The sequence below is a fragment of the Salmo trutta genome, chromosome 6 (assembly GCF_901001165.1).
Source record: "Salmo trutta chromosome 6, fSalTru1.1, whole genome shotgun sequence".
NCBI lineage: Eukaryota > Metazoa > Chordata > Actinopteri > Salmoniformes > Salmonidae > Salmo > Salmo trutta.
Window position 1 is genome coordinate 39300608 of NC_042962.1, and position 25761 is coordinate 39326368.

At 43.7% G+C, this 25761-nt stretch overlaps 1 protein-coding gene across 1 annotated transcript; it reads left to right on the top strand.

Moving 5' to 3' along the window:
* Window positions 1-11764: 11764 nt before the first annotated feature.
* On the top strand, window positions 11765-17935 carry LOC115195120 (transmembrane protein FAM155A; the record flags this gene model as incomplete). The annotated part of the gene is made up of 2 exons (XM_029754933.1): window positions 11765-11948; window positions 15338-17935. Coding segments are annotated over 2 exons (513 nt in total), but the record flags the coding sequence as incomplete, so codon positions are not given.
* Between the last annotated feature and the right edge of the window lie 7826 nt (window positions 17936-25761).

The window sequence follows — 25761 nt, forward strand, 5'->3', positions numbered from 1 at the left end:
AGGACATCCAGCCAACTTGACACAACTGTGGGAAGCATTGGAGTCAACATGGGCCAGCATCCCTGTGGAACACTTTCGACACCTTGTAGAGTCCATGCCTCGATGAATTGAGGCTGTTCTGAGGGAAAGGGGGGGTGCAACTCAATGTATGTGTATGTGTTTGTATATGTACATATGGCCAAAGGTATGTGGACACCTGCTCGTCGAACATTTCATTCCAAAATCATGGGCAATAATATGGAGTTGGTCCCCCCTTTGCTGCTAGAACAGCCTCCACTCTTCCTCTGGGAAGGCTTTCCACTAGATGTTGGAACATTGCTGCGAGGACTTGATTCTATTCAGCCACAACAGCATTAGGTCTGGCTCGCAGTCGGCATTCCAATTCATCCCAAATGTGTTCGATGGGGCTGAGGTCAGGGCTGTATGCAGGCCAGTAAAGTTCTTCCACACCGATCTCGACAGACAATTTCTCTATGGACCTCGCTTTGTGCATGGGGGCATTGCCATGCTTAAACAGGAAAGGGCCTTCCCCAAACTGTTGCCACAAAGTTGGAAGCACAGAATCATCTAGATTGTCGTTGTATGCTGTAGCGTTAAGATTTCCCTTCACTGGATCTAAAGGGCCTAGCTCGAACCATGAAAAACAGCCCCAGACCATTATTCCTCCACCACACTTTACAGTTGGTACTATGCATTCGGGCAGGTAGCGTTCTCCTGGCATCCGCCAAACCCAGATCCATCAGTCAGACTAAGAACAGACGGCTGAGCCGCTGTTGCTCTTAGACATTTCCACTTCACAATATCAGCACTTACAGTTGACCGGGGAAGCTCTAGCAAGGCAGAAATTTGATGAACTCACTTGTTGGAAAGGTGGCATCCTATGACGACTGCCAATGTTTGTCTATGGAGATTGCATTGTTGTGTGCTCGATATTATACTCCTGTCAGCAACGGGTGTGGCTGAAATAGCCGAATCCACTAGTCTGAAGGGGTGTCCACATAGTTTTGCAAAATGTGGAAAAAGTATTCACTTTTTCCACATTTTGTTACATTACGGCCTGATTCTAAAATAAATTAAATAAATAAAAATAAATCTACACACAATACCCCATGATGACAAAGCAAAAAGAGAAATTTTGCCAAATGTATTAAAAATAAAAAACAGAACATTAACATTAACATAAGTACACAGACTTTGCTATGAGACTCAAAATTGAGCTCAGGTGCATCTTGTTTCCATTGATCATCCTTGAGATGTTTCTACAATTGATTGGAAATTATTTGGAAAGGCACACACCTGTCTATATAAGGTCCCACAGTTGACATTGCATGTCAGAACAAAAACCAAGCCTTGAGGTCGAAGGAATTGTTCGTAGAGCTCCAAGACAGGGTTGTGACGGGGAACAGATCTGAGGAAGGGAACCCAAAAAATGTTTGGTAACACTCCTCAGTAAAAGGCACATGACAGCCAGCTTGGAGTTTGCCAAAAGGCACCTAACGAATCTCAGACCATGAGAAACAAGATTCTCTGGTCTGATGAAACCAAGATTGATTGATTTGGCCTGAATGCCAAGCGTCACTTCTGGAGGAAACCTGCCACCAGCCCTTACGGTGAAGCATGGTGGTGGCAGTACCACGCTGTGGGGATGTTTTTCAGCGGCAGGGACTAGGAGACTAGTCAGGATCGAGACAAATATGAACGGAGCAAAGTACAGAGATCCTTGATGAAAACCTGCTCCACAGCGCTCAGGACCTGACTGGGGTGAAGGTTCACCTTCCAACAGGACAACGACTCCAAGTACACAGCCCCAAAAAAATACAGAAGTGTCCTTGAGTGGCCCAGCCAGAGCCCAGACTTGAACCCGATCGAACCTCTCTGGAGAGACCTGAAAACAGCTGTCCAGTGACACTCCCCATCCAACCTGACATAGCTTGAGAGAATCTACAGAGGAGAATGGGAGAAACTCCCCAAATACCGGTGTGCCAAGCTTGTAGAGTCATACCCAAGAAGACTCAAGGCTGTAATTGCTGCCAAAGGTGCTTCAACAAAGTACTGCGTAAAGGGTCTGAATACTTATGTAAATTTGATATTTAAGTTTTTATATTTAATAAATTAGCAATAATTTCTTAAAACCTCTTTTTGCTTTTTATTATGGGGTATTGTGTGTAAATTGATGAGGAATAAAACAATTTTAATAGATTTTAGAATAAGGCTGCAACATAACTTTTTTTGTTATAGTCAAGGGGTCTTAATACTTTCCAAATGCAGTGTATAGTGTATCAGTTCGTGTGTGTGTGTGTGCATAGCTTAAAATGGGAACTTCACTTGCAAGGCTTTAAACGAAGTAGAGGTGCTACATTGGCCATGTTTCCCCCCCTCTCTTTCTCTCCCTCTCTCTGGCAGTTCAAGCAGTGGATAAAGTGACTAATCCCATCTGGATCCTGATTGGTCAGAATTTGTATTGGTAACGGTGATGGTCATCAATGCTTGGAAAAGGTTGCTGGAAACGATACTGAAACCCATAGGCTACTCACGCCATTATGCAATCACACACACACACACACACACACACACACACACACACACACACACACACACACACACACACACACACACACACACACACACACACACCACACACACACACACACACACACACACACACACACACACACACACACACACACACACACACACACACGTGCACCGCCAGAGTTATTTCTCCACATAATGAATGGGAACCATATAAATATAATTCTATGGGAAAATCCCCTCAGACCATAGCAATTTGACTGCACCCTCATGGGTACACTTACGGCTGCCAGTCCACCGATCAACCACCCATGTATTTCTATGCTGGGAACATGACCGAGGTGTTGTCTTTGGCATTGCGAGACCATGGGAATATAAGGTTCTATCTGCGCAAAGCATAGTTCTGTGATATGCGCAAAGCATTGTTCTGAGATATTGAGCATCAAAGTTTTCACATCCAAGATCTCAGAACAGTTTTTTTTGTGAATTCTTTCATAACCCATTAAAGTCCTCACCTTAAAGGTACCGAAATTGCATTTGTAAATTTTTATTTTTTTAGGGGGGTACAATCGCAGATAGAACATAAGGTTAGAACAAACTTATCACATTTTATTGATTACTAGCAATTGAAAACTCAAGTCATGTGCAAATGCCAGACCACCCCCTTCAATCGCTGAAATGTCAATCTGGGTTCAGCTGTAAGGTTCTATCTTTTTTATTATTATTTAAATTTCAATGGAAAAGTACAGACATTTAATGGTGAAATAAAGAGAAAACCCTCCATTCTTTCTAATGAAATCATCAAATATATTAATTCATGTTCATCACACATTTGTTAAAGCGATAGTTCCCGAAAATGACAAATACATTATATCCTATGGATAAGTAGCAACATTCCTAAAGCTTAGCACTGGATGAGTAAACTGATATATTTTTGTGGTCTCTGTCACACAAAGAAACAAGACCTCTACTGGAAGCTTCATTAAATAGTACCCGCAAAATACCAGTCTCAACGTCAACAGTGAAGAGGCGACTCTGGGATGCTGGCCTTCTAGGCAGAGTTCCTCTGTCCATTGTCTGTGTTCTTTTGCCCATCTTAATCTTTTATTTTTATTGGTCAATCTGAGATATTACTTTTTCTTTGCAACTCTGCCTAGAAGGCCAGCATCCCGGAGTCGCCTCTTTTTTTGCAGGTACTATGTAATGAAGCTGCAAGTTTAGACTTGTGAGGCGTTTGTTTCTCAAACTAGACACTATAATGTTCTTGTCCTCTTGCTCAGTTGTGCACCGGGGCCTCCCACTCCTCTTTCTATTCTGGTTAGAGCCAGTTTGCGCTGTTCTATGAAGGGAGTAGTACACAGCGTTGTACGATATCTTCAGTTTCTTGGCAATTATTTTAAACCCTACCACCCTTCCCCTAATTTGAGTAAACTAATGGACAACAACACTTAGGCTTCTACTTCCAGCTTTACATACTATATACATTTTACGGACACAGTGTATTTTTACATTAGTTATCTTTTGTTTATTTTTAGTCCCATCCTTCAGCTACCCTCAACCCCTCATCATTTAGCTATTTGATATCAAAAATGTAGTACCACTTTAGGTATCACATTTTTTTTTCAAGTATTTGATAAAATATTGAATTTGCCCATAACAACGCATTGAATAACACATTCATAAATGGTAAAAAAGACAGTCAAAAATTAAATCATAAGGAATAAGGTTTTGAAGTGCCTGTCCTATATCTAGCAGATTTAAGAAAGCTCAGGAAATATGCATTGAACAAAAATATAAACGCAACATGTAAAGTGTTGGTCCCATGTTTCATGAGCTGAAATAAAACATCCCAGAAATTGTCCATATGTACAAAAAGCAAAAAAGTATTGTGCAAAAATGTGTTTACATCCCTGTTAGTGAGCATTTCTACTTTGCCAAGATAATCCATCCACCTGACAGGTGTGGCATATCAAGAATCTGATTAAACAGCATTATCATTAAACAAGTTCATCTTGTGTTGGGGACAATTAAAGGCCACTCTGAAATGTGCAGTTTTGTCACACAACACAATGCCACAGATGTCTCAAGTTTTGAGGGAACATGCAATTGTCATGCTGACTGCAGGAATGTCCACCAGAGCTGTTGCCAGATAATTTAATGTTAATTTCTCTACTATAAGCTGCCTTTAATGTAGTTTTAGAGAATTTGGCAGTACGTCCAACTGGCCTCATGGCCAACTGGCACATGACGTGTAACCACGCCAGCCCAGGACCTCCAAATCCGGCTTCTTCACCTGTGGGATCATCTGAGACCAGCCACCCAGACAGCTGATGAAACTTTGGGTTTGCGCAACCAAAGAATTTCTGCGCAACAAACCATCAGAAACTGTCTCGTTGTCCTCACCGTGGTCTTGACCTGACTGCAATTCGGCGTCGTAACCGACTTCAGTGGGCAAATGGTCACCTTCAATGGCCACTGGCCCGCTGGAGAAGTGTGTTATTCACGGATGAATCACGGTATCAACTGCACCGGGCGAGCGGTTTGCTGATGCCAACGTTGTGAACAGAGTGCCCATGGCGGCAGTGGGGTTATGATATGGGCATGCATAAGCTTTGCACAATGAACACAATTGCATTTTATCGATGGGCAATTTGAATGCACAGAGATACCATGACAAGATCCTGAGGCCCATTGTCATGTGGCGGCATGTAGTCAGTCTAGTGGTTAAAGTGTTGGGCCATTAACCGAAAGGTTGCTGGGTCGAATCCCCGAGCTGACAAGATAAAAATCTGCTGTTCTGCCCCTGAACAAGACAGTTAACCCATTGTTACGGGTAGTCTGTCGTTGTAAATAAGAATTTGTTCTTAACTGACTTGCCTAGTTAAATAAAGGTTACACATGCCATTCCTCCACCGCCATCACCTCATGTTTCAGAATGGTAATGCATGGCCCCATGTCACAAGGATCTGTACACAGTTCCTAGAAACGGAAAATGTCCCATGTTCTTCAATGGCCTGCACACTCACCATATATGTCACCCATTGAGCATGTCTGGGATGCCCTGGATCTACATGTACAACAGTGTGTTCCAGTTCCCACCAATATCCAGCATCTTCACACAGCCATTGAAGAGGAGTGGGACAACAGGCCACAATCAACAACCTAATCAACTCTATGCGAAGGAGATGTGTTGCACTGCATGGAGAAAATGGTGGTCGCTCCAGATAATGACTTGTTTTCTGATCCACGCCCCTACCTTTTTTTAAGGTATCTATGACCAACAGATGCATATCTGTATTCCCAGATAGGTCCTCATTAGGTCCTAATGAATTCATTGCAACTGACTGATTTCCTTATATGAACTGTAACTCAGGAAAATCTTTGAAATTGTTGCATTTATTAATCTGATGGAATTGAGGAGTTTACCACATCAGTCACCGGCTTCATTAATAAGTGCATCGACAACAACATCCCCACAGTGACCGTACATACATATCGCAACCAGAAGACATGGATTACAGGAAATATCCGCACTGATCTAAAGGCTAGAGCTGCCGCTTTCAAGAAGCAGGACATTCATCCTGACGCTGATAAGAAATCCCGCTACGACCTCTGACGAGCCATCAAATAGGCAAGGCGTCAATACAGGACTAAGATCGAATCCTACTACACTGGCTCAGGCGCTTGTCGGTTGTGGCAGGGCTTGCAAACTATCACAGATTGCAAAGGGAAACCCAGCCATGACCTGCCCAGACGATCTAGATGCCTTCTAAGCTTGCTTCGATGCAAGCAACACTAAACCATGCATGAGAGCACCAGGTGTTCTGGATGAGTAATACCTTTAAACAGGTCAACATTCACAAGGCTGCAGGGCCAGATGGATTTTGGTTTACCAAAAATCTGCCTGGACTATCTGCATTGACCCTTTCTGCACTACATTTTTTTTGGTGCTGTTTATTATCTATCCTGTTTCTTAGTCACTTTATTCCTAGTTACATGTACATAGAGTATCTACCTCAATTAACACATTCCCCTGCACATCGACTCGGTACTGGTACCCCATGTATATAGCCAAGTTATAATTAATCATTGTGGTGTATTTGTTATTACTTTTATTCTTATGTGTTATTACGTGTCTATTATTTAACTATTTTCTTTCTCTCTGCATTGTTGTTGTCTACACCTGTTGTTACAAAGCATGTGATGAATACAACTGTGACCTGGTAGGGCTACTCGTGATTTCGCTTCAGGCTGAAGGTTCCATCTGCTCTTTGGGTCAGGTACTTGCAACCAGTAAAACTGCCCTGGTCTTGGCACTTGATCTCCAGGAGGCCATGGGTGGGGATTGTTGTGTATTTTGTAGGTCAGACCAGATCCAAAGGGCCGCTCACCATACTCAGAAGGCACATACTGTTGCTCTGAGTTTGAGGCCAGCAAGGTCTACATCTGGCAGTTGTTTCCAATTGCAGCAAGGTTTTGCAGGACGTTTCTTGCAAACTCTTTACTGGGTAATGGTGTAGGAACTGGACAATAGAGGTTTGGCAAAATCCACTCACAAGTCCTCCGGACTTTGTTGGCAAGTGCATTATCTTTCTTTGGTGGCTTTACTTTCAATATTTGAACTGTATTTACAGGTTTTTACTGCAGACCTGACGTATGCGTGGGAATGTGCCATGTCTGAGGCAAGGATGTTTTGCTCTCTTTTGGTGGAACAGATGTGTAGCCCATTTTAATGTAATGAGTTACGGTGTACAGTAAACCGACGACATGGTTGCACTTTGCAGTTCCATTTAGACTCCGTGATGAATGGACTTTCAGGGGAGAAATTTTCCTGGAAACAAAGTAAAAACAGAATTGAGTTAGACAAGTTAACCTAATATTTATTTTAATACACCATAAGGGACACAGAAAGAAGAACATATACTGATATGGATTGTCCATACAATTCTATAAGCTATAACAAAGCAGAAACCAAAAGCAGAAAAGGCTACTTAGCTGAAATGTTTGATTATTGCATTGATTTTCAGTAGTGCTAGGTTTAAAAAATATATATTTTTTAATTGTAACTGGTAGGGCCAAAATTATTCAATTTGGGTCTATTAAATATAATTGAAGATCCATAAACCATTTACATTTCAGCAGGGCCTTTAGCATGCAGATTTGAAATAATGTTGCAAACTGAAACAGGCTGAATATAAAGTTGATGTCATTTCCGCTACATTTTCAGTGACTATTGATTATTTTAATATTCCATTTTTCTGGATTCAAATTAAAATGGGAATTGGGTAGGTTTAACATACATGCAGTACCTTCTATATGTGGATTCCGTGGTTCATGGCATCCCAGCGCACGACTAGAATGCATACCACCACACTTGCAAGTAGAAATTGCCACACTCAATTGACACCCCCACCTACCTAACTGACCAGCAAACTATCTGAATTATGTAAGGATTCTAATTTTTTCGCATTGAGCGAAATGACCTTGCCCTCACATTACACCTGCCTGCCTCACTCCTCCTGACTGTGAAACCATTGGACGAGTCAAGATGACAAGCACAGCCACAACAACAGTGAACATTAACTATTTAACTACCAAGGTTGTATGTAGCAATACCTGAAAGTATTCAGTAATATTGTCAATGAAGTTATGTTAAAATATCAACTTTACACCTTTTTCAACCTACAACGTTACGTTAGCTATAGCTAGCTACTGAGCTAGCAACAAACTGGCTGCAGAAACACGTATATATCTTACCTTGTACATCGTGAATGTAACTCCCGATCCAGTTACTGTAACCTTTTAGTTGGACTGCCTTGGGCAGTCTGACATCTTCATCTGCCCATTTATCGATATAAGTCGATGTTATAGCTGGCAACAGTTGTAACTATGTGCACGTGACATTAAAACTTCAAACTTGAAAAATGAGAAGCCCACACAATTGTGGTTTTGACTTCCGGGGTTCTCCCCTAGGATTTCCCACCTCAGCCTTGCTTTCGTTTCAAAATAGCGGCTGCGGGACTAAAGCGTATGGCTTTAAGCTATATTACCGTCATAATATAATAATACATGGAATTTAGCAGACACTTTTATCCAAAGCGACTTAGAGTCATGTGTGCATACATTTTGTTGGTCCCAGGAATCAAACCCACTATCCTGACGTTGCAAGCGCCATGCTCTACCTAATGGGCTACAGAGGACCACCATCAAATGGTTACAATAATTGAATGACACACAATATTTGGTTCAGGACTCCAGCCCTGTAGGTTCCTGTGATTCACCAATATTAGCTTTACACTTTTTCAAACACAAAGTAAGAAATAAATGGACTACCTTAAAGAAGATAGCCACAATGGTACTGCCCATGATGTCACAGATGCCATAATGGCACAGATACTCTCTATGAACACTACAGACAGTTTTGTGGGAGGCCTGGCCGAAGCTGTCTATGATGCTGAAATGGACAGTGCCGCTTTACAGTCAGTCTGGTGGATGTCTAATGTAACCTGATAGATGCTGTCCGTGGTGCTGAAACAGTGATGTCCTTGGGAAAACTGGTGTATATTTATTCACAGTTAAAACATGCATCTAACCGTGTTCCTGAGGGTGTGTGTGAATAGATGAGGGTGTGTGAATAGATGAGTGAGTGTGTGAGTGTATGTGTGTGTGTGCGCGTGGGTGGGTCCGTGCATGTGTGCATGTGCTTCTCATTCAAATGCAGTTTGTGCTCATAAACTCCTGTGTTTGGTAATGTAAACGAGTGCTGTAGCGTTTACGTCACAGATGGACAATGAGTGGTGATTATGTTTTCTTCTCTGGTAAAGGATTCTTTATCCCTTTTATAAGTTAGAGTTGTGTTCAGGTTACTCCAGGCCCGAATTCAGCATGGCACAATGTTATAGAATGTTCAGTTAGAAATACATTATGAGAACAGACATGCCTCTCATACAGTATATGTAGGGTAAGGAATAATGTCTGCTTTATTTGTGGCATTTCTATCTGCAACATTTAGTGTTTTGCACACTCTAGGCAAGTCAGTTAAGAAAACCTCTTTTTTTTTCAAACTTCTTTAGTCCATCCTTCCATCTTGATGTATCCTACAATGCCTTTTTCACTCTTTGTTGTTTCTCCTCTGAATGGAGCATGGCCATGCTGAAGCCATTGGAAAAAGTGGCACTTAAATTCTAACCTTGGCTCTCAGCCAATGACGCGGGCCGTTCGGGTCGATATCATCATTATCGCTGTTTAGCATGCTCAAAGACTAATTTACACTACAACTCATAGGAAATGTTGCCAGCTCTGATCCCTTGACCTTTACTATTGTGTGGGCTTAGATAGACCAATCCACTGAACCACAAACTGAACAGTCTGATTACCAGCAATGACGAGTGTTGCAATCTACTGCAAAGATAGCCTGCAGAGTTCTGTATTACTATCCAAGTCTGTACCCAAACAATTCGAGCTTCTACTTCTAAATATTCACCTTAACAGAAACAAGTCTCTCACTGTTGCCGCTTGCTATAGACCTCCCTCTACCCCCAGCTGTGCCCTCGAAACCATATGTGAATTGATTGCCCCCTATCTATCTTCTGAGCTCGTGCTACTAGGTGACCTAAACTGTGACATGCTTAACACCCTGGCCATCCTACAATCTAAGCTTGATGCCCTCAATCTCACACAAATGATCAATGAACCTACCAGGTACAAACCCAAATCCGTAAACACGGGCACCCTCATAGATGTCATCCTAACTAACTCGCCCTCCAAATACACCTCTGCTGTTTCCAATCAAGATCTCAGCGATCACTGCCTCATTGCCTGCATCCGTAATGGGTCTGCAACCAAACGACCACGCCTCATCACTGTCAAACGCTCCCTAAAACCCTTCTGCAAGCAGGCCTTTCTAATCGACCTGGCCGGGGTATCCTGGAATGGCATTGACCTCATCCCGTCAGTAGATGATGCCTGGCTATTCTTTAAAAGTGCCTTCCTCAACATCTTAAATAAGCCTGCCCCACTCAAAAAATGTAGAACTAGGAATAGATATAGTCCTTGGTTCACTCAAGACCTGTCTGTCCTTGACCAGCACAAAAACATCCTGTCGCGTTCTGCATTAGCATCGAATAGCCCCTGCGATATGCACCTTTTCAGGGAAGTTAGGAACAAATATACACAGGCAGTTAGAAAAGCTAAGACTAGCTTTTTCAAACAGAAATTTGCATCCTGTAGTACTAACTCAAAAAAGTTCTGGGACACTGTAAAGTCCATGGAGAATAAGAGCACCTCCTCCCAGCTGCCCACTGCTCTGAGGCTAGGAAACACTGTTACCACCGATAAATCCACTATAATTGAGAATTTCAATAAGCATTTCTCTACGGCTGGCCATGCTTTCCACCTGGCTACCCCTACCCCGGTCAACTGCCCGGCACCCTCCACAGCAACCCGCCAAAGGCCCCACCATTTCTCCTTCACCCAAATCCAGATAGCTGATGTTCTGAAAGAGATGAAAAATCTGGACACACAAATCAGCCGGGCTAGACAATCTGGACCCTCTCTTTCTAAAATTATCTGCCGAAATTGTTGCAACCCCTATTACTAGCCTGTTCAACCTCTCTTTCGTATCGTCTGAGATTCCCAAGGATTGGAAAGCTGCTGTGGTCATCCCCCTCTTCAAAGGGGGTGACACTCTAGACCCAAACTGCTACAGACCTATATATATCCTACCCTGTCTTTCTAAGGTCTTCGAAAGCCAAGTTAACAAACAGATTACCGACCATTTCGAATCCCACTGTACCTTCTCCGCTATGCAATCTGGTTTCAGAGCTGGTCATGCGTGGTAAAAGTAAATGCAAATTAATTACTTAAAAATCATACAATGTGATTTTCTGGATTCCGTCTCTCACAGTTGAAGTGTACCTATGATAAAAATTACAGACCTCTACATGCTTTGTAAGTTGGAAAACCTGCAAAATCGGCAGTGTATCAAATACTTATTCTCCCCACTGTATGTGTACTGAAAAATCTCTGGTTTTGAAGATAGGATGGATGTTATTTACTAACATTCAGAGCCAAACAGAAGACAACTGAGATCTTTGTTTTTGAACAGACATAGCTTAGTCTTGATGTCAAAGTAATAGTTTGCCTATTTATGATGTGCTAAAATTGAACTTCCCCTTTAAGTTGTTTGAATTTACATATGGGTTTCATTTGGTTTAACTAACATGCTCTATCTTCTACCTCTCAGGTTGCCTACAAACCGTGGCTGTGTGCACAGTATTTCCCCACCACACAGAGGCATTGTGGAAGGACAGTACCTTGTCTCCAGTACTGCCTGGAGGTTCAGCAGAGGTGTCCCTTCATACTACCGGACAACGACGATCTCATCCACGGAGGAAGCCCCAGCTTCATATGTACAGGTGGGTGTGGTGGTATGGACTGATCAATCAGTCAGTCAATCAATCAAGTGTGATTTGTAGCCACAGCTTATACAGGTGGGCGTATATCTACTTTAGGGCTATGCTGTTTAGCAGAGATGCACCATGGATCTAGGATAGATGGGCTTGGGTCAATTAATTTTGAAATGTACTAATTGTAGGAATTTATTTGCACTCCTATGTCCACTGACAGGAATTTAGATGGAATTGTATGTTGCAGGACATATTTAATTGTGCTTTTGTGCCCCTGATGATCCCTCGATACTTTTCAGTGGTATCGATAAAGTTGTATGCTTTGAACTCTGGTACTCAAGCCAATAATGAATTCTAGTACTTGTCACTGGTGACATCTAGTGGACATATAAGGCAGTGTTAGTAAAATCAATGACACTTCCAGCTCAGTGTAAAGTGTATTGCTGAGACAGTCACTGTGATGGGGTACAACTCCAGGGTAGTATTTTAATATTCCACAGTGATCAAGACAGAACCAGAATAACATGACCTGCCCTGTCCTGATTTGATCTCAGTGGGGTGCTCTGTCATTTCCTCCCCCAGCCCCAAAAATGTTAAGTATTTCAATACCGTAATAAGAACAGCCTTTGATATTTTTCTATTACTTGTGCGTCAGCGATTAAATGTTAGGCTTTGCCTTTTGAGATCCTCATTTTCTGATGCTCATTTGATGTCTTCCTTTAGTGTAAACTGGCAGTTGTTTGAAGAGAGATTACACAAGTCGTGACATCAAATCACATTTTATTGGTCACATACACATGGTTAGCAGATGTTATTGCGAGTGTAGCGAAATGCTTCCGCTTCTAGTTCCGACAGTGCAGTAATATCAAGCAAGTAATCTAACAATTCCACAACAACTACCTAATACACACAAATCTAAGGGATGGAATAAGAATATATAAATATAATTATATGGATGAGCGATGACCGAGCGGCATAGGCAAGATGCAATAGATGGTATAAAAATAGAGTATATACAGTTGAAGATGGAAGTTTACATACACCTTAGCCAAATACATTTAAACTCAGTTTTCACAATTCCTGACATTTAATCCTAGTAGAAATTCCCTGTCATAGGTCAGTTAGGATCACCACTTAATTTTAAGAATGTGAAATGTCAGAGTAATAGTAGAGAGAATGATTTATTTCAGCTTTTATTTCTTTCATCACATTCCCAGTGCGTCAGAAGTTTACATACACTCAATTAGTATTTGGTAACATTGCCTTTAAATTGTTTAACTTGGGTCAAACGTTTCAGGTAGCCTTTCACAAGCTTCCCACAATTAGTTGGGTGAATTTTGGCCAATTCCTCGTGACAGAGCTGGTGTAACTGAGTCAGGTTTTTAGGCCTCCTTGCTCGCACACGCTTTTTTCAGTTCTGCCCACAAATTGTCAATGGGATTGAGGTCAGGGCTTTGTGATGGCCACTCCAATACCTTGACTTTGTTGTCCTTAAGCCATTTTGCCACAACTTTGGAAGTATGCTTGGGGTCATTGTCCATTTGGAAGACCCATTTGTGACCAAGCTTTAACTTCCTGACTGATGTCTTGAGAAGTTGCTTCAATATATCCACATAATTTTCTTTCCTCATGATGTCATCTATTTTGTGAAGTGCACCAGTTCCTCCTGCAGCAAAGCACCCCACAACATGATGCTGCCACCCCCGTGCTTCACGGTTGGGATGGTGTTCTTTGGCTTGTAAGCCTCCCCCTTTTTCCTCCAAACATAACGATGGTCATTATGGCCAAACAGTTATATTTTTGTTTCATCAGACCAGAGGACATTTCTCCAAAAATAACAATCTTTGTCCCCATGTGCATTTGCAAACCTTAGACTGGCTTTTGTGTTGGGGTTTTGTAGCAGTGGCTTCTTCCTTGCTGAGCTGCCTTTCAGGTTATGTCAATATAGGACTTGTTTTACTGTGGATTTAGCAAAGGTCCTTTGCTGCTGTTCTGGGATTGATTTGCACCTTTCACACCAAAGTACGTTCATCTCTAGGAGACAGAACGTGTCTCCTTCCTGAGCAGTATGACGGCTGCGTGGTCCCATGGTGTTTATACTTGCATACTATTGTTTGTACAGATGAACGTGGTACCTTCAGGCATTTGGAAATTGCTCCCAAGGATGAACCAGTCTTGTGGAGGTCTACAATTGTTATTTTGAGGTCTTGGCTGATTTCTTTTGATTTTCCCAGGATGTCAAGCAAAGAGGCACTGAGTTTGAAGATAGACCTTGAGATACATCCACAGGTACACCTCCAATTGACTCAAATGATGTCAATTAGCCTATCAGAAAAGCCATGACATCATTTTCTGTAATTTTCCAAGCTGTTTAAAGGCACAGTCAACTTAGTGTATGTAAACTTCTGACCCACCAGAATTGTGATACAGTGAATTATAAGTGAAATAATCTGTCTGTAAACATTTGTTGGAAAAATTATTTGTGTCATGCACAAAGTAGATGTCCTACCGACTTGCCAAAACTATAGTTTGTTAACAAGAAATTTGTGGAGTGGTTGAAAAACGAGTTTTAATGACTCCAATCTAAGTGTATGTAAACTTCTGACTTCAACTGTACATATGGGATAAGTAATTCAAGATATGTAAAAATTATTAAAGTGGCATTATTAAAGTGACTAGTGATCTATCTATAAGTCTGTATGTAGGCAGCAGCCTCTCTGTGTTAGTGATGGCTGTTTAACAGTCTGATGGCCTTGAGATTGAAAAATAGATTCTGTCTCTCGGTCCCAGCTTTGATGCACCTGTACTGATCTCGCCTTCTAGATGGTATCAGGGTGAACAGGCAATGGCTCGGGTGGTTGTTGTCCTTGATGATCTTTTTGGCCTTCCTGTGACATCGGGCACTGTAGGTATCCTGGAGGGCAGCAGTGTAGATTATATTTACCGTGCTGCAGTATGGGGTCGCTACAAAATGTCCCTTACGTATTTTTTCATTTAGAGTTCAATAAAGGGTCATTATTGTTAGGTTCTGATACAGCATATGACATAATGATACTGATAGTTGAGTCATATGAAGACTGGGATAAACGTGCACACTGACTGGTATTTATGCTCTCATGCACATGGTCATCTGCCTTTTTTTGGTGATACAATTCAACAAAACACTGCATTACCACACTGCAAGAATGGCTCGAACTAGGTCATTTATTTAGCTTATTGTGGGTCATCTGAATGAATGAATACACTTTATTGGTATTGGGGAAATTGGGTTTGTCATCATCATCAGACACAGGCATGGATGATACAGACACACAGGGATGCATGAGAGGGATGCAGAGAGACATGAGCATCTATGGCTTATATCAGTGTTTACCCACTACTCTCTTTGTCCCCCACAGGGCTACTGGGAAGCCATGGGCAGCCCAACAGCCAGGCAGAGTGCTGCGATGTCCGGTGGGACTCTAAACCGGACAACCGTTCTCGTGGGACGCTGAAAAGGACTCCAACTCCCTCCTGCCATCACCAACAGGGGGCGTCGACATCAGTCACCTCGGCCGCCACACCCACCAGACTGTGCAGCAGCAGCGGCCGGCTGAAGCTGTGCCTGCTGGTCTTTGTTCTCCTGCACACCGTAGTCACCATTACCACCGCATCCCACAATTCCACTGGGGTCGTCGGTGTGGCAGTCATTTTCCCCCTGGAGGAAAGCTCCTCCGGTGAGGAATAATGGAAAAAATTTGCAAAAAAAACTCTAAGTTTTATCTGGGAATGATTGAGTTGCAAAACCGGTTATGACCAGTTCTGGCTCTCTGTTCAGAGAGAACCCTGGAAGGTCCCTGGTATGTGCTGTCGAATCCTCATTGGGCCACAGGAAGCGATGGCAATTTACCTGGAGCAAAGGATGCTGGGAATTTTAGTCATGTGGTGAGGCAAACACATCTCAGACCAAAGGATCAATATCATATCACCGTGTCAATCTAAACCCGAGTTCACCTTTTCAGTCTCTTGTTTCTTCAGGATGTACTATATCGTTTTTTTTCTCCTCCTGGTTCAGTTGTTTGTGGAGTTTGTTGGAATGTGAGTGGGTTGTCTCAAATCAAGTGACCTGTTGGCTTAGATTGACTCTGTTTTTCTAAAGCAGTACATCCAAGAACCGTATGTTTGGCTTTTATATTTGACTCATATATTTCTCAATATAAGACTCTGGTACATCATACCAGTACATTACTGCCAGTTGGTGTCACAAGACCTGGGTTCAAATAGTATTTGTTCTCTTTGAAATATTTTACCTGCACTCGATTGAGCTTGCCTGGCACAATGTAACCAATGGGATTGTCCCAAAAGTATATCTGAAAATCTTGCCCATCTCATCTCCAGACAAGCTCAATCAAATGCTCAACACCCTTGACAGAAAACAGACACAATTTGAACCCAGGATGGATCATACATACATACATACATACCCTCTCCTCTTTGTCTCTATTTGACCTTATTATCATTGTGACCAAGATAATCACCTTGTATCTTTACACAGAGCTAAGGCCTTAGCTAGTAGGCATTTGTGTGTGGGTAAGGAGTTCTCAAGGGCTGGCTCTACATACTGCATTTCATTCCGTTGGTGTGACTGCTGCTAACCGGTACTCATTGATATGGCACATAGGGGAAGAAATCTGATAGGCTCCTTATTATGCTTTCACCTTTGACCTTGACATCCCTGTCTTATCCTTCCCGTTCAACTGAGTAGCGCATATTATGGCACCTTTGTTTTTTCTACACGTACATATAATCAGTACTGCCGGAATAACTCTGAAGTCAATCGTACTCGGGCATGAAGACATCAATCTGACGATTAGGGTGAAGTTTCCTCAAGACCCTGGTCTTGGGTCAGTTCTACATTTGACCCACTAATGGAAGGTGTTAGAATTGGGGGAGGGGAACTGATCCTAGATCTTTACCTAGGGAAAACTTCACCCTGAAAGTCTATGTGCTTTAGCCTTTTCATATTATTTTCCCCTTAGGTTCTCGTAACAGTTGATTTTCTCACAGACACTCATCGAGGTGAACTGTTCTTTGTAGCCATCAATGAACAACATTAATTTATTGTTTCCCTCACCTTTACACTATTCCCCCAAAAGACAGCAGCGGATGTAACCCCCTCTCTGTAGAAATAACCTCCCACAAACTCCCCCAAACATGATCTGAACCTTGTGGATCTATGCAGATGTCCTACCCCTGTCTGGCCCCGTACATACTCAAGTTGCACAACTGATGTACAACACATTTGGCACAATGGTTGTGATACAACAGAGAGTTTGTCTGCACAATGGTTGTGTAATTATTTTTCTGAAAAAAAAAAAACTATGTTGAATGACATGTTATGCCATATGCATTGTACTTCAGTTGAACAACTGGAGTGTTTACTGGTGTAAATATGTCCTAGAGAAGTGAGATATTCAAGATGTCCACCTCTTGGAGATTTTTCTGTTTTTCTATTTAGGGAAAGCTTCTTGTGTTTGTTTTTGGTTGCATTTTCTGTTAATGGTCTCACTTCAAACAAACTACAACTTGTAAAGGCTTTATAAGCATCTACAGTTTGTAGTGCTTATGAGTACTTTATGTATGCTTTATAAAGCCTTTTAATGTTGTACTTCGTTTGAAGTTGGACCTTGTTAAGAACTGTCTACAGCATTGTAAGTCAGATCAGTAGGAGAGAGAAGATTGGGAAAAGGTGTGATAGATGTGTGCAAGGAAAATAATGAAGAAAAAGGTGGGAATTATGATGAAAATATAAAAAAAAAACACAGATACCTTATCTTACTATTGTCATATTATCATACGATAGATGCTTTAGTGCAATTATCTTTTCTTTTTCTACAAAAGAGTGATGAAATAATTTATAATGCATCTCGAAGTCATCATCTTTTTTGAACATAAGAGAAATGCAGCCACATTTATTAAAATTTTGTTGAAAATAAATAAAACTATGTCAAATATGATTGTTGTCTGCATTTTTTTGGATTGTATTTTATTTCGTACCACTGACCACGGTTACCTGACTATAGGCCTATAGCCAGACCAATTGAATTTGGCCAACATTCTGTGGTAAGTGGGCAATCTAGGATTCAAACAACAACAACAAAGCGGTCACCTGACACTTTTTTGGTAAACAAGTAAACTTCCAGGGCCAGTTTTACTCTGCTTCTGCACCAGGCGCAAAGTTAACAAAGGAAAATGTATTTGCCTCATGCGCCGAATACAACAAGTGTAGACTTAATGCTTATTTCAAGAAGAAGAAAATATTTACCAAGGCTAGGCTAAAATAAAAAGTAATACAATATGAATAACAATAACAAGGCTATATACAGGGGGACACTGCTAAGAGTGCAGGGGTACAGGCTAGTTGAGGAAATCTGAACATGTAGGTCGAGGCGAAGTGACTATGCATAGGTAACAAACAAACAATGAGTAGCAGCAGTGTAGAAGAGGCGGGGTCAATATAAATTATGCGGTGGCGATTTTTATGAATTGTTCAGCAGTCTGATGGCTTGGGGGTAGAAGCTGTTGAGGAGCCTTTTGGTCCAAGACTTGGCGCTTCGTTACCGCTTGCCGTGCGGTAGCAAAGAAAACAGTCTATAACTTGGGTGACTGGAGTCTCTGACAATTTTATGGGCTTTCCTCCGACACCGCCTATTATATAGCTGTAGAACCTTTTGAGGATCTGGGGACCCATGCCAAATCTTTTCAGTCTCCTGAGGGGGAAAAGGTTTTGTTGTGCCCTCTTCATGACTGTCTTGGTATGTTAAGAACATGATAGTTCGTTGGTGATGTGGACAGCAAGGAACTTGAAGCTCCATTACAGCTCCGTCAATGTTAATGGGGGCCTGTTCGGCCCGCCTTTTCCTGTAGTCCACGATCAGCTCCTTTGTCTTTCTCACATTGAGGGAGAGGTTGTTGTCCTGGCACCACACTAACAGTTCTCTGACCTCCCTATAGGCCGTCTCATCATTGTCGGTGATCAGGCCTACCACTGTTGTGTCGTCAGCAAACTTAATGATGGTGTTATAGTCGTGTTTGGCCACACAGTCGTGGGTGAACAGGGAATACAGGAGGGGACTAAGTACACACCCCTGTGGGGTCCCAGTGTTAAGGATCAGCGTGACAGATATGTTGTTGCCTACTCTTACCACATGGGGTGGCCCGTCAGGAAGTCCAGGATCCAGATACAGAGGGAGGTGTTTAGTCCCAGGGTCCTTAGCTTAGTAATCTTCTCCTTTCCCCCTTCTGATAACCAGGTGGTGAATCGCATCTCTGCATGTCTGGCAGACATATCAGTGTGGATGACGGATCACCACCTCAAGCTGAACCCCGGCAAGACGAAGCTGCTTTTCCTCCCGGGGAAGGACTGCCCGTTCCATGATCTCGCCATCACGGTTGACAACTCCATTGTGTCCTCCTCCCAGAGTGCTAAGAACCTTGGCGTGACCCTGGACAACACCCTATCGTTCTCCACTAACATCAAGGCGGTGACCCGATCCTGTTGGTTCATGCTCTACAACATTTGCAGAGTACGACCCTGCCTCACACAGGAAGCGGCGCAGGTCCTAATCCAGGCACTTGTCATCTCCCGTCTGGATTACTGCAACTCGCTGTTGGCTGGGCTCCCTGCCTGTGCCATTAAACCTCTACAACTCATCCAGAACGCTGCAGCCCGTCTGGTGTTCAACCTTCCCAAGTTCTCTCACGTCACCCCGCTCCTCCGCTCTCTCCACTGGCTTCCAGTTGAAGCTTGCATCCGCTACAAGACCATGGTGCTTGCCTACGGAGCCGTGAGGGGAACGGCACCTCCGTACCTTCAGGCTCTGATCAGTCCCTACACCCAAACGAGGGCACTGCGCTCATCCACCTCTGGCCTGCTGGCCCCCCTACCTCTGAGGAAGCACAGTTCCCGCTCAGCCCAGTCAAAACTGTTCGCTGCTCTGGCACCCCTATGGTGGAACAAGCTCCCTCATGACACCAGGACAGCGGAGTCAATCACCACCTTCCGGAGACACCTGAAACCCCACCTCTTTAAGGAATACCTGGGATAGGACAAAGTAATCCTTCTAACCCCCCCCCTAAAATATTTAGATGTACTATTGTAAAGTGGTTGTTCCACTGGATATCATAAGGTGAATGCACCAATTTGTAAGTCGCTCTGGATAAGAGCGTCTGCTAAATGACTTAAATGTAAATGTAGTGATGAGCTTTGCGGGCACTGTGGTGTTGAACGCTGAGCGTAGTCAATGAATAGCATTCTCACATAGGTGTTCCTTTTTTCCAGGTGGGAAAGGGCAGTGTGGAGTACGATTGAGATTGCGTCATCTGTGGATCTGTTGGGGCGGTATGTTACGGGAGGATGCTGTTGATGTGAGCCATGACCAGCCTTTCAAAGTACTTCATGGCTACCGACATGAGTGCCATTTAGGCAGGTTACCTTCGTTTCCTTGGGCACAGGGACTATGGTGGTCTGCTTGAAACATGTTGGTATTACAGACTCGGTCAGGAAGAGGTTGAAAATATCAGTGAAGACACTTGACAGTTGGTCTGCGCATACTTTGAGTACACGTCCTGGTAATCCGTCTGGCCCAGCGGCTTTGTGAATGTTGACCTGTTTAAAGGTTTTGTTCACAGCTCTTACCGAGAGCGTTATCACACAGTCATCCAGAACAGATGGTGCTCTCGTGCATGCTTCAGTGTTGCTTGTCTTGAAGAAAGCATTAAAGGCATTTAGCTAGTAGGCTCACATCACTGGGCAACTCGCGTCTGGGTTTCCCTTTGTAGTTCGTAATAGTTTTCAAACCCTGCCACATCCGACAAGCATCAGAGCCGGTGTAGTGTGACTCAATCTTAATCCTGTATTGACGCTTTGCTTGTTTGATGGTTTGTCTGAGGGCAAAGTGGGATTTCTTATAACTGTCCGAATTAGTCTCCCACTCCTTGAAAGCGGCAGCTTCTGCCTTTAGCTCGATGCGGATGTTGCCTGTAATCCATGGCTTCTGGTTTGGATATGTACGTACAGTCACTGTGCGGATGACGTCATCGATGCTGTCACGTGCCTGGACTGGGCACCAGCGCAGAAGAAGGCTCCTGCCATGGAGCTGGGTTGAACGCCGCGCCTGGACTGGGCACCGGCACAGAGGAAGGCTCCGGCCTTGGAGCTGGGCTGGTCGCCGTGCCTGGACTTGGCACTGGTGCTGAGGAAGGCTCCGGCCTAGGAGTGGGACAAGACGCCGTGTCTGGACTGGACACCGGCGCAGAGGAGGGCTCCTGCCATGCAGCTGGACTGGACACCGTGCCTGGACTCTCCGGACTGTGGACCGTCGCCGGAGGTTCCAGACTGGGGACCGTCGCCGGAGGCTCCGGACTGGGGACCGTCGCCGGAGGCTCCGGACTGGGGACCGTCGCCGGAAGCTCCGGACTGGGGACCGTCGCCGGAAGCTCCGGACTGGGGACCGTCGCCGGAAGCTCCGGACTGGGGACCGTCGCCGGAAGCTCTGGACTGTGAATGCGCACTGGAGGCCTAGTGCGTGGAGCCGGTACAGGTGACACCAGACTGGTGACACACACTTCAGGGCGAGTGCGGGGAGCAGGCACAGGACGTACCGGACTGGGGAGGTGCACTGGAGGCCTGATGCGTGTAGCTGGCACAGGTTGCACCGGACTGGTGACACGCTCTTCAGGGCGAGTGCGGGGAGCAGGCACAGGACGTACCGGACTGGGGAGGCGCACTGGAGGCCTGATGCGTGGGGCCGGCACAGGTTGCACTGGACTGGTGACACGCACTTCAGGGCGAGTGCCAGGAGGAGACACAGGACGTACCGGACTGGGGAGGCGCACTGGAGGCCAGAAGCGTGGAGCCGGTACAGGTTGCACCAGACTACTAACCGGATCCTCGGGTCGGATGTTGAGCAGAACACACTTGCACAACATCCCTCTCATCGCTCTCTCTCCCAACTTCCCCATTGCCTCCCTGACGGTCTCTGGCTCTTCAGGACGAGTGCAGGGAGCAGGCACAGGACGTACCGGACTGGGGACACGCACTTCAGGGCGAGTGCGAGGAGGAGACACAGGATGTACCGGACTGATGACACGCTCCTCCAAACGCCTGCGTTGCTGCATACTCCTAGCCAACTCCATTCTCCAGTATCCCTCCTCACACTGTTCCATCGACTCCCAGGCGGGCTCTGGTACTCTCCTTGGGTCGACTGACCAGTTCTCTCTCTCCTCCCAGGTGGTCTCTGGCTCTTCCCTCTGCTCAGCCGCCAGCTCCATGTGCACCCCCCCCAAAAAAAAAAATATTGGGGTTTCTGCGGCCGCAGTCCCCGGTGTCGTCGCTGTCCTTCCTGCGTCCTCTGCGACTCCCGCCAAGGAAGGATCTTGTGTCCTCCCATGATCTCCTCCCAGGTCCAACTTATTTTTCCCATCGTTACACGCTGCTTGGTCCTCGTTTGGTGGGATATTCTGTCACAGTTGTCGTAAGAACTGAACCAAGACGCAGCGTACGTAGAGTTCCACATCTTAATTAACAAGTGAAACTTCAGCAAAACAAAACAATAAATGAACAATGAAGCGTGACTACGTGACGCACATGCAAACACAAAATAACATCCCACAAAGCAGGTGGGAGAAGGGAACCCTAAAGTATGATCCCCAATTAGAGACAACGAACATCAGCTGCCTCTAATTGGGAACCATACCAAGAGCACCAACATAGAAATATATATACTAGAACACCCTGACCTACTACACCATAGACAGATGCACTTATTGATGAAGCCGATTACTGAGGTGGTGTATTCCTCAATGCCATTGGATGAATCCCGGAACATATTCAAGTCTGTGCTTGCCATACAGTCCAGTAGTGTAGCATCCGTGTCATCTGACTACTTCCGTATTGAGCGAGTCACTGGTACTTCATGCTTTAGTTTTTGCTTGTAAGCAGGAATCAGGAGGATAGAATTATGGTCAGATTTGCCAAATGGAGGGCAGGGGAGAGCTTTGCATGCATCTCTGTGTGTGGAGTAAAGGTGGTCTAGGATTTTTTTCGTCTGGATGCACATGTGACATACTGGTAAAAATGTTGTAAAACTGACTTAAGTTTGCCTGCATTAAAGTCCCCGGCCACGAGGAGCGTCGCATCTGGGTGAGCATTTTCTTCTTGAGTATGGCCTTATAGAGTTGGTTGAGAGCGGTCTTAGTGCAGCTTCGCTTTGTGGTGGTAAATAGACGGCGACGAATTATACAGGTAGATAGTAGATGGCCGACAGCTTATCATAAGGTACACTACCTCAGGTGAGCAATACCTCGAGAATTCTTTAGTATTAGACATCGCGCACCAGCTATTATTGACAAAAAGACACACACCCCCACCCCTCGACTTACCAGAGGTAGAGTCTCTGTTGTGCCGGTGCATCGAAAATCCCGCTAGCTGTATATTGTCCATTTCTTTTTTCAGCCATGTCCCGGTGAAACATAAGATGTTACAGTTAGATGTTAAGATGTTACGTTAGCATAAGATGTTATGTTAGCAAGAAGAATGGAAGGCATTGCTCGCTCGCCTCCGGATTCTCAGAAGGATCCCCAATCTGCGTCCCATTTCCCAGTGTCTTTACATGGATGTGGATCTGGGTCTGTTCCAGTGAAAGCAGGATATCCTTCTTGTCGGACATGTTAAAGGAAAAAGTTTCTTCCAGTACGCGGTGAGTAATCACTTTTCTGATGTCCATAAGTTATTTTCGGTCATAAAAGACAGTAGCAGCAACATTATGTACACAAAACGCAAAAAAATAACAAAATTGCACAATTGGTTGGGAGAATGTAAAATGTCAGCCATGTTCTTCGGTGCCATCTTATGCGTCTTTTTTTCAGTGAGGGAAAAAACAGAAAAAAATTCTGCTAAACATGAAACTGTCTTCATTTATACTTCACCTTATGTTTTATTCTTTCTCTTTATTTTACCTCTGATTCATTCTTCAATGTTTAATTCCCATTTGAAAAAAAGGCATCAGTCTAGTGCAAACCTTTAGTAAATATGGGCCCCAGATTATGGATGCATTTGAGTGGTATGGTTTAAGCAACCAATGAGATGAAAGTTGGGACACCGAGAGCTTCAGTTTCTTGGCAGTTTCTTGCATGGATAAGCCTTCATTTCTCAGAACAAGAATAGACTGATGAGTTTCAGAAGAAAGTCATTTGTTTCTGGACGTTTTGAGCCTGTAATCGAACCCACAAATGCTGCTGCTCCAGATACTCAACTAGTTTAAAGATGGCCAGTTTTATTGCTACTTTAAATTAGGATGACAGTTTTCAGCTGAGCTAACATTATTGCAAAAGGGTTTTCTAAGGATCAATTAGCCTTTTAAAATGATAAACTTGGATTAGCTAACACAACGTGCCACTGGAACACAGGATTGATGGTTGCTTATAATGGGCCTCTGTACGCCTATGTAGATATTCCATAAAAAAATCTGCCGTTTCCAGCTACAATAGTAATTTACAACATTAATAACAATGTCTACACTGTATTTCTGATCAATTTGATACTATTTTAATGGACCAAAAAATTGCTTTTCTTTCACAAACAATGACATTTCTAAGTGAAAACAAACTTTTGAAGGGCAGTGGACATGCATACAGTTGAAGTTGGAAGTTTACATACACTTAGGTTGGAGTCAATAAAACTCATTTTTCAACCACTCCACAAATTTCTTGTTAACAACCTATAGTTTTGGCAAGTCGATCAGGACATCTAATTTTTCCAACAATTGTTTACAGACAGATTATTTCACTGATAGTTCACTGTATACAATTCCAGTGGGTCAGAAGTTTACATACACTAAGTTGACTGTGCCTTTATTAAACAGCTTGGAAAATTCCAGAAAATGTTATCATGGCTTTAGAAGCATCTGATAGGCTAATTGACATCATTTGAGGTGTACATGTGGATGAATTTCAAGGCCCACTTCAAACTCAGTGCCTCTTTGCTTGACATTATGGCAAAATCAAAAGAAATTAGCCAAAACCAAAAATGTGTGACCTCCACAAGTCTGGTTCATCCTTGGGAGCAATTTCCAAACGCCTGAAGGTACCACGTTCATCTGTACAAACAATAGTACGCAAGTTTAAACACCATGGGACCACACAGCCATCATACCGCTCAGGAAGGAGATGCGTTCTTTCTCCTAGAGATGAACGTACTTTGGTGCGAAAAGTGCAAATCCATCCCAGAACAACAGCACCTTGTGAAGATGCTGGAGGAAACAGGTACAAAAGTATCCACAGTAAAACGAGTCCTATATCGACATAACCTGAAAGGCCGCTCAGCAAGAAAGACGCCACTGCTCCAAAACCGCAACACCAAAGCCAGACTACGGTTTGCAACTGCACATGAGGACAAAGATCGTACTTTTTGGAGAAATGTCTGGTCTGATGAAACAAAAATATAACTGTTTGGCCATAATGACCATCGTTATGTTTGGAGGAAAAAGGGGGAGGCTTACAAGCTGAAGAACACCATCCCAACCATGAAGCACGGGGGTGGCAGCATCATGTTGTGGGGTGCTTTGCTGCAGGAGGGACTGGTGCACTTCACAAAATAGATGGCATTATGAGGGAAGAAAATTATGTGGATATATTGAAGCAACATCTCGAGAAATCAATCAAGAAGTTAAAGCTTGGTCGCAAATGGGTCTTCCAAATGGACAATGACCGCAAGCATACTTCCAAAGTTGTGGCAAAATGGCTTAAGAACAACAGTCAAGGTATTGGAGTGGCCATCACAAGG